Source organism: Rhipicephalus microplus, chromosome 7, assembly GCF_043290135.1.
Source record: "Rhipicephalus microplus isolate Deutch F79 chromosome 7, USDA_Rmic, whole genome shotgun sequence".
NCBI lineage: Eukaryota > Metazoa > Arthropoda > Arachnida > Ixodida > Ixodidae > Rhipicephalus > Rhipicephalus microplus.
In genome coordinates, this window is record NC_134706.1 from 53,351,377 (window position 1) to 53,366,542 (window position 15,166).

At 45.7% G+C, this 15,166-nt stretch overlaps 2 protein-coding genes across 9 annotated transcripts; one reads left to right on the top strand and one right to left on the bottom strand.

Annotated features, from left to right (window-relative positions):
- Nucleotides 1–55: 55 nt before the first annotated feature.
- LOC142767467 (uncharacterized) lies at nt 56–3,862 on the bottom strand. The gene is made up of 3 exons (XM_075869188.1): nt 2,810–3,862; nt 2,123–2,240; nt 56–1,727 (listed from the first exon to the last, which is right to left on the bottom strand). Exons 1-3 carry the CDS (start codon nt 3,860–3,862, stop codon nt 475–477), a joined length of 2,424 nt encoding a protein of 807 aa, XP_075725303.1. The 3' UTR covers nt 56–474.
- Nucleotides 3,863–4,303: 441 nt separating this feature from the next.
- On the top strand, nt 4,304–8,357 carry LOC142767468 (uncharacterized). Of its 8 annotated transcripts, XM_075869192.1 has the most exons (12): nt 4,304–4,505; nt 4,567–4,670; nt 4,796–4,909; nt 5,016–5,199; nt 5,315–5,404; nt 5,995–6,030; nt 6,091–6,126; nt 6,196–6,228; nt 6,292–6,330; nt 6,413–6,444; nt 7,823–8,042; nt 8,115–8,357. In XM_075869192.1, the coding sequence occupies exons 1-12, from the start codon at nt 4,304–4,306 to the stop codon at nt 8,240–8,242; spliced, it is 1,218 nt and encodes a 405-aa protein (XP_075725307.1). In that variant the 3' UTR covers nt 8,243–8,357. The 8 variants fall into 8 exon arrangements, with proteins under 8 accessions (XP_075725307.1, XP_075725304.1, XP_075725309.1 ...); XM_075869189.1 differs by having other exon boundaries at nt 6,091–6,228; XM_075869194.1 differs by lacking the exon at nt 6,292–6,330.
- Nucleotides 8,358–15,166: the final 6,809 nt, after the last annotated feature.

Below are 15,166 nucleotides of genomic sequence, written 5' to 3' on the forward strand. Positions count from 1 at the left end.
GACTACTGCCGACATGCTGCAGACACAACTATATTAGAAGCAAATGGCTTGTGACTTATTCCATGTGGCTGAACAGCACGAAAGGTTTATTCATACAAGTACATTCATCCAAAGGAACATAACCAAAGGTTACACGATTAAACCCATATAATAATACAAGCAAAAGGGATTGCTTGAGTACTATTTTGAGAACAGTAGTAGTGAATTTAATCATTGGGTTCGCCTGGAAAATGTGCAAGTGCCTTTGAAATGGTCCCCATAAGAACCGAGTTGAGCCCACATTCTTATAAGAACAACCTAAAATAATAGGGAATGTTGGACATGCTGGCATGGCATGAGCAAGGCAGTAGTTAAATGTGTAGCATGTCAGTTACATGCAACTCCGAGTGCGTTCACACTTATCATAAAAAGTATAACATGACACCTTTAAAATTTTCCAAAAAGCTAAATGCAAACAAAAATCAGGTAATCTTTTTATGGGAAACGATTGGCAAGATTACAAAAAAATTGCCTTTCGTTCCAGTCAATCCACAGGCATGGAGCTGCCTGCCTGTCCACTTCGACGACATTCTGTGCCACCCACTTCTGAACACATGAAATGTGTGTTGTGCCGAAACACAGAGAACTAACATAGCTGTTAGACACAAAATAAATCCTTTTTCTGTCACTGCAGCTAACTGACACAATATGCTGGATCTTAGCATGCATATTGTCTCGCAGTCGTACAGCTGTGCAGTTAGTTTTTTGAGGCCTTTGATATTGTTCGCTGTGGAACATGCGTCCAGAGATGCGAACTCTATCATATTCCTCAACAGGCCCTGTGATTTGGTGTGGGACTTGCGCTTCAATAATTCTATGAATGGACTCACTGACAGCTCTTGGTTTTCCCAAAAGGGCCAGCGACTCTTCTTTGTTGCACAAATCAGAGCACAAGAAATTCTTAACTTGCTCACTAGCGGCTGCATTGTGTGCGCCAACTTTGCTGGCCATAAGCACTCTGCTCATCACTTGGTGAGGCACTCCTTTAGCGGAAGTGACGAGCTTTTTAATCTTTCCTAAGCCCGCCTCAAAGACAAAGCAAGAGTGTGCCCAGAGTGGCCCTTGCATTGTAACACTTTTTGCAAGGTGCAACAACAAGTGTACATTCGAAGTCATTTCCTTCTTAGAGTAGAGAACTTGGACTTGAATAACAAATTGCACAAGACACTCAGTACTATCCCTGATGTCTTTGGCTGAGACAGTATCTCCAAGTAGGAGGTATACAGCTTTCACCAGCAAGCTAAAGTGTTTGTGGTACTTGCCAGGCAAGATTCTGTGAACACAAACAAGGCTGTAATACAACAGCCACTGTTGCCACTCGCTTGCCTTCCAAAACTTTCTCAGTTCAACAGATCTTGGCAGGCGCGTGATGCATTGAGGAGGCTTAATGGCACAAAGCCTTTCGTCAACCATCCTAATCAACTGTGGCGACCCTATATAATATGGAGCGCCTACACCAGACATCCACAGCTCCATAAACTGGCGTGTGACACCAAGTAAAACCCCATGCATATAATCAGGCGTGAAGCCCCACACAATGTCAAACCCCACCAAATTAATTAATGGGGAAGGCCCTTTAACTCCTCGCACATTAACACCAGTCCTGTGCACTTCAGCCATGTCTTGCATCATCCCTTCTTTAGTCCTGTCGGGTGGAGCTTCAGCGCTTATAGGGTACTTGACTGTTCCTGCAAAATAAAAATGATAGAAACAAATTAAATACAAAACTCGGGAGGGTGGGCAAAAAAACCTTTGCAGCAATGAATACTAGATTTTTCTAACTGGTAATAATATTCCTGCAAATGTCAGGTACTCCTAACTGCTGTAATAATGCATACAGATGTGAAGGCCACATGAAGCTTTCTAGAAGTTTGTAAAGTAAAGAAGAAGGCTAGCATGTCTTGAATGCACGTTAACTTTTAGTGTGACAAAAATACTTTAAGAAAAGAATGCGTGAAAATAAAATTAAGTAGGATGTAATAATAATGCACAAACCAAATTTCAGTAACAAAATAGTGATTGTGAAGCTGATATCCAGGATGTAGTCTGTCAGATATTTTTGTACACAAGTCAGTTTGCTTACCTTCAATGCATTTGCCAGGGTGCAAACACCAGCCACACCCAAAGTATCCATTATACTGGACTGTGTTCTGCATCAGAGCCCTGGCTGGAGCATCGGCTACAGCAGCGAAACAATAGACCTGTAATGTAACAAAAAGAATATAGTTTTAATGAAGAAATGGGACAGTGCTATATTGGTTTTCAAATTCAATCATACTCAAGTCTGGTCGGGATAAGATTTCTCGGTCCCGATTGCCTACTTTGTGCAAGCAGTAGAATGAGGATAATCGTGGTGTAGAATGTCAATCTGAATCTGGCACAATTGTGAGTTCAAGTGGCTGTGCGACAGTGGTATTAAACTTGGCTCAAATGCTTGTGTGTTGACAATATGTATTTTTAAAGCAGTACCATTATTTGTTGTAACATAATTTTAAAAGAATTATAGTTAAATCAGGCACTTCACCAAAAGTCAAGAATATTTCGTGCATTGCTCAGTTTTTAAAGCGTTATATAGCAGTTAAATTAGACTAAAATGAAAGCTTTTTCATGAAGCCAAAAAAAACTAGTATCACTACAGTAGTAAGTTTTCATTTGCCTTCTCTTTTGCTGTTTCTTTTTTTAGTTTTTGGTTAAGGAATATTGCGGAAGGACACAATATGCAACTAAGTTTGCTAGGAGGAGACTACGCAATGAAATAGAAGTGGCTCACTTTTGATTGAAAGGTCTCTCCATCACATGTCCACTCGATACCACTCCTGGTAAGCGAGTCCATTTGCTTCGTGAATGCCTCCAACACCAATGTCATGTCTGGGTGGCACTGTCCATACCACAGTGTAGCAACAGTAACATTTTTCAAACGCAATCCGGGCGGCAACTCATTAATTGTCGTCTGCACGGGCCATATCGAAAACTTGGATGAGTTGAACACAGGACTACCATCCGAGTTTATGGTCAATGTGATGTCCATAGCGCCAAGACCCAGTTCTTTTCTTTGGTGCAGATACAAACTTCCGTCTGTAAAGTCTGTCATAGAGGCGGCGTGTGAACGATGTGCAAGTGCATTTAAAGAGTTTTTAAGTGACCTGGAAGTATCTTGAGACGAAAGAATTGAAGAAATCTGTTGCCCCATGGGAAGGGTCACAAAAAAACTTCCTTGCGCAGTAAGGGTATCTCCACTGTACAACTGTTGGCATTGTGTACATGTTGCATTGAATTCTTTTCTTTTCTTAAGGTCCCCGTCACATTCGCCGAGAAGGCAAATGCAGTTGGGACAATAGAAATGAAAGCCCATGCTATCAGTGGAGACTCCCGCAAATTTCTTAAACAGAAACTTCGTGTCAGGGAGATCCTTTCTTTTCATTAAAAAACTGACTAGTTTCATCAGGTGTTCTACCTGTGTCCACGCCAGGCCAAAGTTAACAGCAAAGTCCATGACTAGGGTCACGATGTCTTCAGCAGATAAATCGGAGTCAAAGGAGCCATCAGTTTCACGATCATCCTCCTTTGCGTTCTCTGCCAGGGCTTCCTCATCGTCGCTCGGTCCCGACTCTTCGCACTCGTCGACTTCATCGTTTGCCCAGACGCGAACTGGCGAATTATCAGCAGGTTCATCTGCAGCAGCATTACCATCAGACATCACGTTTTCCACTTGGCTAGTGTCAGTCGCGAGGCGAGACGCCCTGTACCGCGTTGATCTGGGCAGCTCTTTCCCATCGAAGGATGGCTCTAGATATAACTTCCGTCGTTTAGGCGTCCGGGACATGTTAGCGGTACAGAATGTACACTTCGAACTGTGGTAAAATGCCTTCAGTCTAATAAAAAAAATACAAATCGATATGTATTAGCGTGCGCTTGAGTGGAAATCTTTCGATCCACGAAAGCGCAAACGCCATGCAAACGACTTGAGATCTGGATTCAGTCGGCTTTGTAACGGCTTAGCAATGAAGTGAATAATAGGTAATATATTTTTATTTGCATTTCTAGCACCGAACGTTACAGGTTTTTTATTTATATATAGGCCGTTTCTTTAACAACGTTATTTATGAATTTGTACGCGTTTAAATTCAGGCCAGGCCAAGCAGTTTTGGCTTGGTTGGTTGAGCTGAGCGAAGCCGGGCCAAGCTGAGTACAATCCACTTTGTGTCAGGCCCGCGTTACCCACGTGCGCGCTGAGCCCGTTGACTGTCATATTTGGTTCGATATAATGTTCGCGCTAGTTCGCTTTCTAGATAGTGACCATGCACATGACACTCGTAGATATGTTGTGCGAGTGGAGGATATCCATGATTTTCATCCGAAGCACGAGACGGATTTCGATGGCAAGGCAGTGTATGTCGTTCACTGGGAGGATGAAGCAAACGGTGACGACACGGGTGAATATAAAGCCCAGATACTTCGACTTGGCGGTAAGTGCATCCATCTACCCTGATCTACGCGTTAGTCTAATATCCACACTTGCACTTTCAGCCACAGAGAAAGAAGCTCGGGAATCGCCAAAAAGAATTCCGATCCCTAAAATTGCAGTTGAGGAAGGCTCGGACGTTGAAGGAGCTGTGACCAAGAAGGCCACTGTAAGTGCGCACTTGTTCATTCGCAAATCTTTTTTTTTTTAGGTGTTTCTCTTTTTTTTCGAATCTATTAAGGAAGTGCGAATTATTTTAAGATATTGGGAGTATGTCTAATCCAAAATTTGCAGGCTGCAAGAATGAAAAAAACAGCTGTCAACCGAACTGCAGCAAAAAAAGACCGGTACGAGCAGATCTTGAAAAAGCAGATGAGCCACGCTCTCCGACAGAACTCGGAACAAACTGTGAGCGTGTATTAACTATATAATACCCGATTTCCTTAAACTTCTTTTCTTCTTTTCACTGTGAATAAGCTTCAGTGAAGCAAAAAAAAAAAAAATGTTTACGCAGCGAAAAACGCGACTGAGTTCATCATCAAGCTCGGATGACTCTCTCGTGTCCAGCTCAGAAGTAACAGAAGAGAAGAAAAAAACCAAATTTTGGAAAAAGAGATGCAAGGAGCTGCGGCAAGACATCTTCTTGCAAGAACAAGTTAGCTCACAGCAGGTGCTGTTAAACTCAAAATTTCTGAGGTGTAAGTACAATAATTATATATTGATTTTAGTTCTTAAAATGAGAAAGTTTTTTTATATGTTGATGACAACCTGTTAATTTCATAGCTAGTGAGCATTTCTTGAATATTTTGACAGTTGAAGACCTGCAGCACAGCAAAGAGGCTGACGTTGAGAGCTGCACTGTACAAGCTAGAAAGGAGACAGCAAAGGCCACAAGCAACCTAGGTGCATATTCATTTTTGTTATTAAATTTAGTGTTATTAGTTTCATACTACATAGAATTGACAATCATCTGTAGCATATAGCATAAGAGCACTTCTTGAGCTAGAGTACTTAAAGCAGTATTCCCTTCTCATGTAATGGATCAAGATGCATAATCGGTTACTTCATAATCACTAATTATTTTTCAGATTTACTTAAAGCACTTTGCAGTATACTATTTGCAGTCCAGTGAGTCAACAAAGCTTGTTCCTGCTGGGAAAGAATTCAAAGGATCATGCATGTTTGATGACTTTTGCCTTGAGACTTGCTAGGAAATGCAATGTTGCACTTCCTTAGCAAATGACATTTGACACAATGAAACACACAAGTAACCAGGATGTTCATGTATTGCTTCCATCACTGCATGAATTGTATGTGCAATAGTATTAAATATAAAATTAGCAAGTTTTGTAAATTGGTGTACTATGCACACAGATCTGATTTTTTTGCATGCATAAATGAAGTAAAATGATGCATGCCAAAAATTGCAAGAGGCTAGATTATTTTCTCAATACAGCCTTTGTAACTGATTTTAAAATTGCAAAAAAATGCAGTAAAGTCCATTCAAGAGACTGTGCCTGGGTCACCGAGTAAGTTGGAGGATGTTTGTCTATTCCTGTGAGATCTAAATTTTGGCTTTTTCACACCAGATGCTGGCAGTCTACACTCACGAAGTGCCATTGATGGTAAGGCTTTAGGTTTATTTCTATTGTATTGCTTACGTGTAATTATAACAATGCAAAATATTTATGCAGACTTCATAGAGGAACCTCCCACTTCGATGACTGGTGAGTTACAGGCTTATGTGTAGTATTTGTGTAAACATTTAGCTTTGCTCCTTGTGTTTCCAGCATGTGCAGCAAAAGAATCTGATGACCTGCCTAGTCCAAGTAGGCTTTTTTACTTGTGTGCTTCTATTGTAGGAAACTACTGAATTTCCATGTTTCACAAATTTGCAACATCTTTTTTCAGGGAAATGTTTTTCATATTTAGAAGATGGCTCTGTGAGTATATATTTTGCACTTTACCTGTGAAGTTCAAGCACACAATGAAATTAGCATAATGTTGCATTCTTTGAACATGATTGATGCAAATGGTCAAAAAGTAAATAATTTCAAATCTATACTGTAGATGCCAACATAAATTGTAGCATGTTATATGTTCACACCAGCAACTATGGTAGCTTGAATTAAATGTGTTTACATTCAGTAAATTGAGTGATTGCATCCCAACTAATTGTCACTTCATTACATTATACTTACATCTAGCTTCACAGCACTGATTTAGTTACAGCACTCATTTGTAATCTTAGTGACCATGATTTACTATTATCTTTGTGCACACAGCCTCTTTTCTAATATAATACTCCTATTGAGGACAGAACACACTATATTCAAAATTTGCAGATCCCTTCACATTGACATCCCGTATAATCATGTGATTTTGGGACATGAAACCCATGATATTATTATAAGCCGTGTGAAACAAACTGCCTGCCGAACAGCTCAGAGGTGCCTCCACAATAACGATGTGCAGCTACTTGGCATGTTGCCAATGACAGTGGTGCAAAACAGCAGCAGTTGTTGGTAAGTTTGTGAAATCTTCTGCAGTACATGTTACATTTTAGCTTCTAGAAAGTACAGGTGGCTTGTATACTTGCCCTTGTCAATTTCGGTAGCTAGATATATTACCAATACCACAGATAATTTGGACATTTAGAAACACTATATGAGGTGGCAAAAGCATGTGCATATCCGAATACAAATCGAATAGTGGCCCTGCGAATATTTTAATTCGTGAATTGAATATGTGCTCTTCAAATTCTCAAATACTGAAAGTCGGCAACACCTACATTATGGAACATGTAATAATTACATATGCCCTAAATTGTAGTATGCATTAATCATCATATATAGGTTGACATCTGGTGTGTATGTCTGCTAACAAAAAATTAAATACAGGGCTACCAAAAATATTGTTTAAAGTACCTGTATCTAGACCGCTGCTGTCTTTTTGCCAAAGTGGCGCGAAAATGCCTCCTCTCTCACGTGAATATCCGATAGCGTGCGGTGGCAAAGCCAAGGAGCATTTCAAATCTCTTACATAGTCCGGTGCTCACCAGCTGGTAAGCATACAATAAACTGCAGTGATGCAAGGCTGCCCCCCCCCCTTCCCCACACAACCTGTTTCACAAGTCAAGTAAACAAAAAAAGAAACCATGCTCATTACCACATTCAGAAAAAAATTATATTGCACAAAAACTTGTAATAATAAAATTTTTGCTATTCAATATTTGTACGCCTGCTAAGTTGAACTTCTTTGTCAGCCAATAATAATTACAGGAACAAGATGTTGCATCGCTCTCTTCCTTGATATTTACAGTTTCATCTTCAAAAGGGCATCTGCCTGACGCCTATTCAGGCAAAAAGAATTCTGTCTCACAAGAAGGCAAGGCTGGTGGTGAAGGAAACGGCACAAGCCATATGGTCCCAGAAAGGGCTAGCGTCACGCAGTGTTAAAGGTGGCGTAGCTCCAGGAAGAAGGAACCTCGGCGAGGTTGCAAAGCCTGCGCTGACACCTGAAAAGGTCGCGGTTCTGGAAGGTTGGTCTGCTGTGTATATGTGCTAAATCTATCCTGAGAAGTGCACGTAACATGTCACCTGTTCTTTTACAGAAACACTCAACCATTGGTCGCATGTGACAGGCGCCGACTCGTCCATTGCAGCCCGAAACTTGACCAGCATACTAACTGAAAAAATTCAGGATTGCATCAAGGCAGAGCGACGAAAACCTCCACAGTAAATGTACTGCGAAATGCATTCAATCCATAGATAACCCAACGAAGACCAAAGACTAGGGCTGTGCAATGTTTTTTCTGCATTAATAAATAGAATCGTCTCATATACACTCAACATAAGTCCTTTGGAGTCTTTCATGTGCTTAGAATGCTCATTTGCACGTTCAAAGTTAAGAACATCTCAACTGGGAATGCGTTCTAACTGGTCCCAGTTGTCAACTGGGAATGCATTCTCAACTGGTCCCAGTTGCCAACTGGGAATAGGTTCCCAACTGGTCCCAGTTGCCAACTGGGAATAGATTCCCAACTGGGAATAGATTCCCAACTGGGAAAAATTCCCAACTGGAAAAGTGTTCCTTAAACCAGTTCAACTGGGACCAGTTGAAACCAGTTAGATTCCCAGTTACAGATTTTCACCTGGGTATCTATCAAAGGAAGGAGGCACTCCTGTCTGGCAAGACTCTCAACGTAGTGAACCCGCAGCGCCACAAGTGGCGCTGCACGCAGCTTTTAAGGAGCCCCATATACATAGTATTCATGTGATGTCACTTCCGCCCTTGTCGCCATCTCCCGCCATGCCCGGGTACCTCGCTGGGTTGATTTGATGATTGATTGATATTGCCACGTTCTATTTCACAAGTTCTTGTTATCGTTCCGAAACAACACACGATTCTCGGCGCAAACCGCGCCTGCAGGTTTCGAGAAGGTTCCGGACTGTAGTAGATCATTTGGATAAGATCACGCCCACTGTGCCAACGGTACAGATCGTTCTGGAACCTACGCCACCGCCAGCGATAACGCTAGAACATTCGACGGCAAGGGTATAAATGCCGACGCGCTTCGCCGCTTGTCAGTTGTTGATCGAAGGCCGACGCTGCGTTCGCCGCTATCAGTCCGAGACTGCTATCTGTGCAAGACTGCTGCTGTAATTAGACTTCCCTTTACCGGGCACAGGTTCGCCCAAATAAACAGTTAAATCCCGACACGAAGTTTTCTGTCTTTGGCCACGTCACGACCCTGTGACATCTGGTGGAGGTGCTGCTTCGTTCATGTACCGGACGCCCCCGTCAAGCCGTGAACCCAGCCCCCTTCGCGGAGAAGACACCGACGCCAACCAACAGCAGCGAACGAGCCGCCGACAGCAAGGTCTCCCACCGGAGTACGGCCTGCTACAAGACAAGGCACGGAAGACCAAGACCATGACCTCGACTGCAGCGACAATGACAACCGCAGCGTCCCAGCCCGCGATCGTCATTCATCAACCCAGGGAACCACCAACGTTCCATGGCTCATCGTTTGAAGACCCGGAAACCTGGCTAGAAACATACGACCGTGTGGCCGCCCTCAACCACTGGGACAATGAAGAAAAGCTCCGTCGTGTGTACTTCTACCTGGAAGACACCGCAAGGACCTGGCTAGAGAATCGGGAGTCCACGCTCCGAACGTGGGATGTCTTCTGCGGCGCATTTCTTCAAACGTTCACAAGCGTCGCTCGCAAAGAGAGGGCCGCTGCTCTACTAGAGACCCGGGTTCAGCTACCAAACGAAAAGGTTGGAATTTTCACAGAGGAGATGACCCGCCTATTCCGTCACGCTGACCCAGACATGCCTGAGGAAAAGAAAGTTCGTTTCCTCATGCGAGGGGTCAAACAGGAGCTCTTCGCGGGACTAATGAGGAATCCACCGAACACCGTCCAAGAATTTGTATCCGAGGCGACCACCATCGAAAAAACGCTGGACATGCGCACCAGACAGTATAATCGTCGCCTGACTCCAGAATGCGCTGCCGCTCAAGCCAGTGACTCCGACGACCTGCGTAAAACGATCCGAGCGATCGTGCGGGAAGAGCTGCGCAAACTGTTGCCTTCGGCGCAGCCTCAAGTGGATTCGATCGCCGACATTGTGCGAGAAGAAGTCCGGCAATCGCTTCGAATTCCCGAAACACCGCCGCCCGAGCCAGAAACTATGAGCTACGCCGCTGCAGTGCGCCACAACGCTCCTTCCCGTCCACGCCAAAACGCCGCCCCGTCACACTTCCGTCGCCAGACGCCACCGCCGCCACCACCCCAACCGACGTCCTACCGTTCCCCAGCGGCCCAACGCAGTGCACCGAGAAAAACGGACGTTTGGCGTGCACCTGACAACCGCCCGCTCTGCTACCACTGCGGCGAGGCCGGGCACACATACCGCCGTTGCCAGTACCGACAGATGGGACTGCGTGGCTTCGCCGTCAATGCACCGTGTCCGCAGCCAGGAGATCGGCCACGTGACATCGCTGACTACCTGGCAGGAACTCAATGGACACCACGAAGTCCTTCCCGTTCGCCGTCGCCCAGCCGCCGCATGTCACCGCACCCCCGGCAGTACTCTGGCCCAACGCGGGGCCGGTCTCCTAGCCCGTATCCGGGAAACTAAGGGCAGTGTTATGACCGGCGTCAGCAGGCGCCATGCTGTCGCTGAGAAGCGTAGCCGGGCCGCGTTCTCACGCCTGGAACTCCAGTTTTCTCGGAACCAGCGTCCAGAGATGACGGGGGAGCGGCGCTCTTTTAATCCCCAAACAAGTAGCCGACTCGCCGAATGTCTATGCTCGCCGGCTATTGTCCCTGCTAGCCGGCGGATGAGACGTCCTGTCGCCACGAAGCTGTAAGCCGTTCCGGAGGGGACAACAAAGAGCGTATTCCTTTGAAGAAACGGCGACCGCCGCCACAAAGTGCCCGGCTAATTGAGCGGACCGTTTGGCGGACCGTTTGATGTCTGCTGTCCGAAGCTTGGGATCCCTCGACCAGTGACACACACGACGAGCAAGAGCCCCTCTGGCGCCACCTTTAAGTGCAGTGATCTTGACTCGAAATTGGCTGTTCACGTGCGCCGTGCCTGCTCGTACCCCTCACCTGTTGTGTGTGTGTGTGATTGGTGTTCCACTGAAGAAGGAGGAGCCCGACAGGGCTTATAACGGCGCCGCAGAGTGCAGGACGTCGCTCTGAACCCAACTAAAGGTTCAACCACCACGTTCGTAGTTTGTGAAGGCTCTGAACCAAGAAAAGGTTTAACCACCACGCTCGTGGTTTGTGAACTCTTAACATCATGCTGTAAATATTTGTAAATAGTGCCATAAACCTGTTTGTTTTTCGTATCCCCATCTTGTAAGCGGTCGTTTCCTCAACCCGAAGCTACACCACGCTACCACAGCATCCCGGGATCACAACAACTGGTGATCAGCGGTGGGATCTCGACAACTGGTGGCAGCGGTGGGATTCGAAGCTACAAGGAACAACAACAGTCGGCCCAGGAGAAGCAGCTGGCTCGAGACATGGATCACGTATGGGTGAGTGCTTGGCTTTTCCTTTGAGTGAACCAGGTTCTAAAAGAGGGTAAATTTTAGAACGGGTAGTTAACTTTGCCGAAAGACTCAGTTTCGCCGTTTCGGAAAGTTATTTTGGAAGTAGCGAGCACTCAGTACGATCATGGACTTACGGGAGCTGCAGAAGTCAGACTTGTTGCTGTTGTGTGAGGAATTGGGGATCGATACAAAGGGTTTGGCACGAAAACCCATAATCATTCAAGCGATTAATGATTTGGGGGCTGATGATGAGGAACTAAGTGAAGAATGGGACCTCATCATCGAAAGAAAACTAAGAGCAGCTCAGATGGAAGGAAAGAGTGAACACGAAAGAGAAGGCCTCAAGAGAAAGTTTTTCGAACAAGACTATGAGTTGCGTATGAAAATGGGACCCCAGCGAGGAGTACTTCTCGAAAAGGAGGCAGAGTTCGAGATGTCTAGGTACATGCAGCCATATGAGGTATCATGGGATATGGGCCTGTATCTCAGACTCTTTGAACGAAAGTGTAGTCAACTTAAGTGTGAGCGAGACACCTGGTCTCAGAAGCTACGCACGGTTCTGCCCTGCGAGGCAGCGGATGTTGTTGCGCGTCTCAGTGAGCAGCACGCGAACAACTATGAAGTTATTAAATCAGAGCTAATCAGGAGATTTGTAAACTCGGTTAGCAAAAAGAAAGAAAGACTCGCACCGGAGTCTGAAAGCGAGGCGCGTCGCAAAGCGCCGGAAGCTGAGGCGCCTCATAAAGCGCGACAGGAACAGATTGCGCCAGAGAAGGGCCCGCATATTCTCGAATGCATCCATGTAAATGATGTACAGAACGAGGCCGTGGCCGGTCTGGAGGTGGGGACGATGTCGGAAGACGCTCCTTGCGTGGATGAGGAGGGTGCCAGCAGCCCTAATGGGCCCAGTAAGAGGCTGGAAACCTTCTTCGTGCCTCAGGGGGACCTTTCGACATTGTCAAATTTAGGCATGGTTAGCGCAGTGGCTGATGAGGGCAAGAACGCCACGCTTCAGCAGTGCAGCGATAACACCGAGCAGGTTTGCAAACATCGCAGAAAAAGGAAGAAGCAAAAGCGTTCGGCACTGCCTAAGCATAGGACTAGTCCCACACCGTCCCGCGAAAGACGAAAGGGTAGGCCACTAATCCGTTTAAGGAAACGTCTATGGGGCTGTTCATGGAGGCACAAGCGGCGAGCCAGGTGTGGAGGGAGAAAGGGAGGTGCGTCACCCCAACGAAGCGCGCGGTTCAGCTCAACGACTTCGGAAAAGCGGCCTTGCCCGAAGGGTCAAAGTCGAAAGGGCAGAGTGGCTAAATACCGCGCAGGGTTGAATACAAAGAGAAAATGGCACAGGCTCCCTCCGAGCTACTGGCGTCACTTTCAAATTCCTACGGGGAATAAGCCGAAGTGTAAAATGATTTGTGACGGAAGTGCACTGCTTGGAGTTTGTACATTTTGTAGCCTCTGGCGTGCTCGAAAACCGCCGGGACCGCGACCCCATCGTGTACGGTTAAAGGAACCATGAGAAAAGGGGGCGGTCAAAATGAGTAACTTTTGCACAGGCGGATTAATTATAACTACTCAGTATTGCATTGGAGATGCAGATTTCAACTAGTTTAAATTTGGTAAGTTACGTGATGCGGTGGAAAACTTTCAGAAGGAAAACCGCCGAGCCAAAGGCTGAAAGTCAGCATCGAATTAGTTTAACCACCAATGCGAAAATTTGCGTAAGGTAAAAACAGAGAAAATGTGTCAATTTTCTAGTGTTTATAGGTTTAGTGTTATGTCGCATGCCTTCACTGTCATGTGGATATGGCGTGAATTGGCATTTAAGGAAGAATATATTAACATAAACCGAATGATTTCATTAATCGATTAACCTTGGCGCGACACGGTAGAGTTGCCGTTGCGCGCATTGAGAATCTTGGTGCACGGTTTTGGCATAAAACCTGTGCAATTGCTTTTTAGGTATTTTTACCTAGGATTATTTTTGTGTTGTACACAGAGAATTACAACATAACGTAAGGATGAGCAATTGGACAAATTGTTAAGGATTAAGCTTTTGGTTAGTAGTGCCATGAATTTCGCAGCGCCGTAAGAATGAGAATAATTGAAAGCGCTCAGAAGAACTCAGTGTTTTTTAATCAAAGGTGTTAGCAAAGGCAGGTAACTAACCAAACTAACCTGCTAGAAGGCAGTGTTTGTCACTTTTTGTTGTTGTCTTCTTTGAAAAATGATTGATCAAGAGATCATATAAACGGATGATTAAGCTTTCCCTAAACATCAAGGTAGACCGTTAGGTCACAACGTAGGTTAAGCTTTCGGGAGGCTGGTGAACTTTATGTCTCAGTGGTAGACAACTACGGGCGGCCGTAAACAAAGACGGACGTTCGGACAAAATTAGCGCTCACTGAATCCGAGTTCCTGACTGATGCTCTCAGCAGGACAGGGCCGTGTAAGTAGTCAGCGACAAAAAGAAAGAGTCTGCCGTTATATGTCTCGACGACAGTGGCAACGAGTATGATGCGTTCTACTTGAGCCAGAGTTTGGGCTCTCGTGAGATAACATACTGCGCTTCAGGAAAGGAGTGCGCCTGCATTGTGTAGAGCATTCATCAGTGGCAGTGTTATCTCGGGAGAGGGCTAAATTTAAAGTAGATACAGGCCATTGTCCCCTTGGCTGCAAACCATGACATCGAAGAACAGTCGCCTTGTGAGGCGGAGCTTGATTCTTCGAAAATATCATTTTGGCATTAGGAAAAGGGCAAATTGAATGGAAACGCTGGCGTGCTCCGTCGCTCTTTCTAAACCATTCTGGAGTGCTCTTGGTGTATCAAAATTGATATTTTAGTTTTTTTTGTCGTGCATCTTACTATGTACATTTGTAAGGTAGCACGTCTGGTTTTTCAGATCAAGTGAGTCCTGAGAGTTCTGAGAGTGAGCTTTTGTTAAAGCTAGTAATTAAAATTGGTTTATCATCCCTCTTTTGGCTTGGTTTGTTCGAAGGGGGCCGAGTGCTTGCTTGTGCATGTGGTCCAGTTGCAGAAACGGTGTCGAAGATTCGGCCTTTACTCAGACCATGCCACAAGCGAAGGCGAGTTCTTGGGATTCGACTACGGACCCTTTCGTCGTCCCTGCGAGCAGCAGTGTTGACCGCTGCCCTCCGTGACTCATCTGGCGAGGGGGAAGCTGTTATGACCGGCGTCAGCAGGCGCCATGCTGTCGCTGAGAAGCGTAGCCGGGCCGCGTTCTCACGCCTGGAACTCCAGTTTTCTCGGAACCAGCGTCCAGAGATGACGGGGGAGCGGCGCTCTTTTAATCCCCAAACAAGTAGCCGACTCGCCGAATGTCTATGCTCGCCGGCTATTGTCCCTGCTAGCCGGCGGATGAGACGTCCTGTCGCCACGAAGCTGTAAGCCGTTCCGGAGGGGACAACAAAGAGCGTATTCCTTTGAAGAAACGGCGACCGCCGCCACAAAGTGCCCGGCTAATTGAGCGGACCGTTTGGCGGACCGTTTGATGTCTGCTGTCCGAAGCTTGGGATCCCTCGACCAGTGACACACACGACGAGCAAGAGCCCCTCTGGCGCCA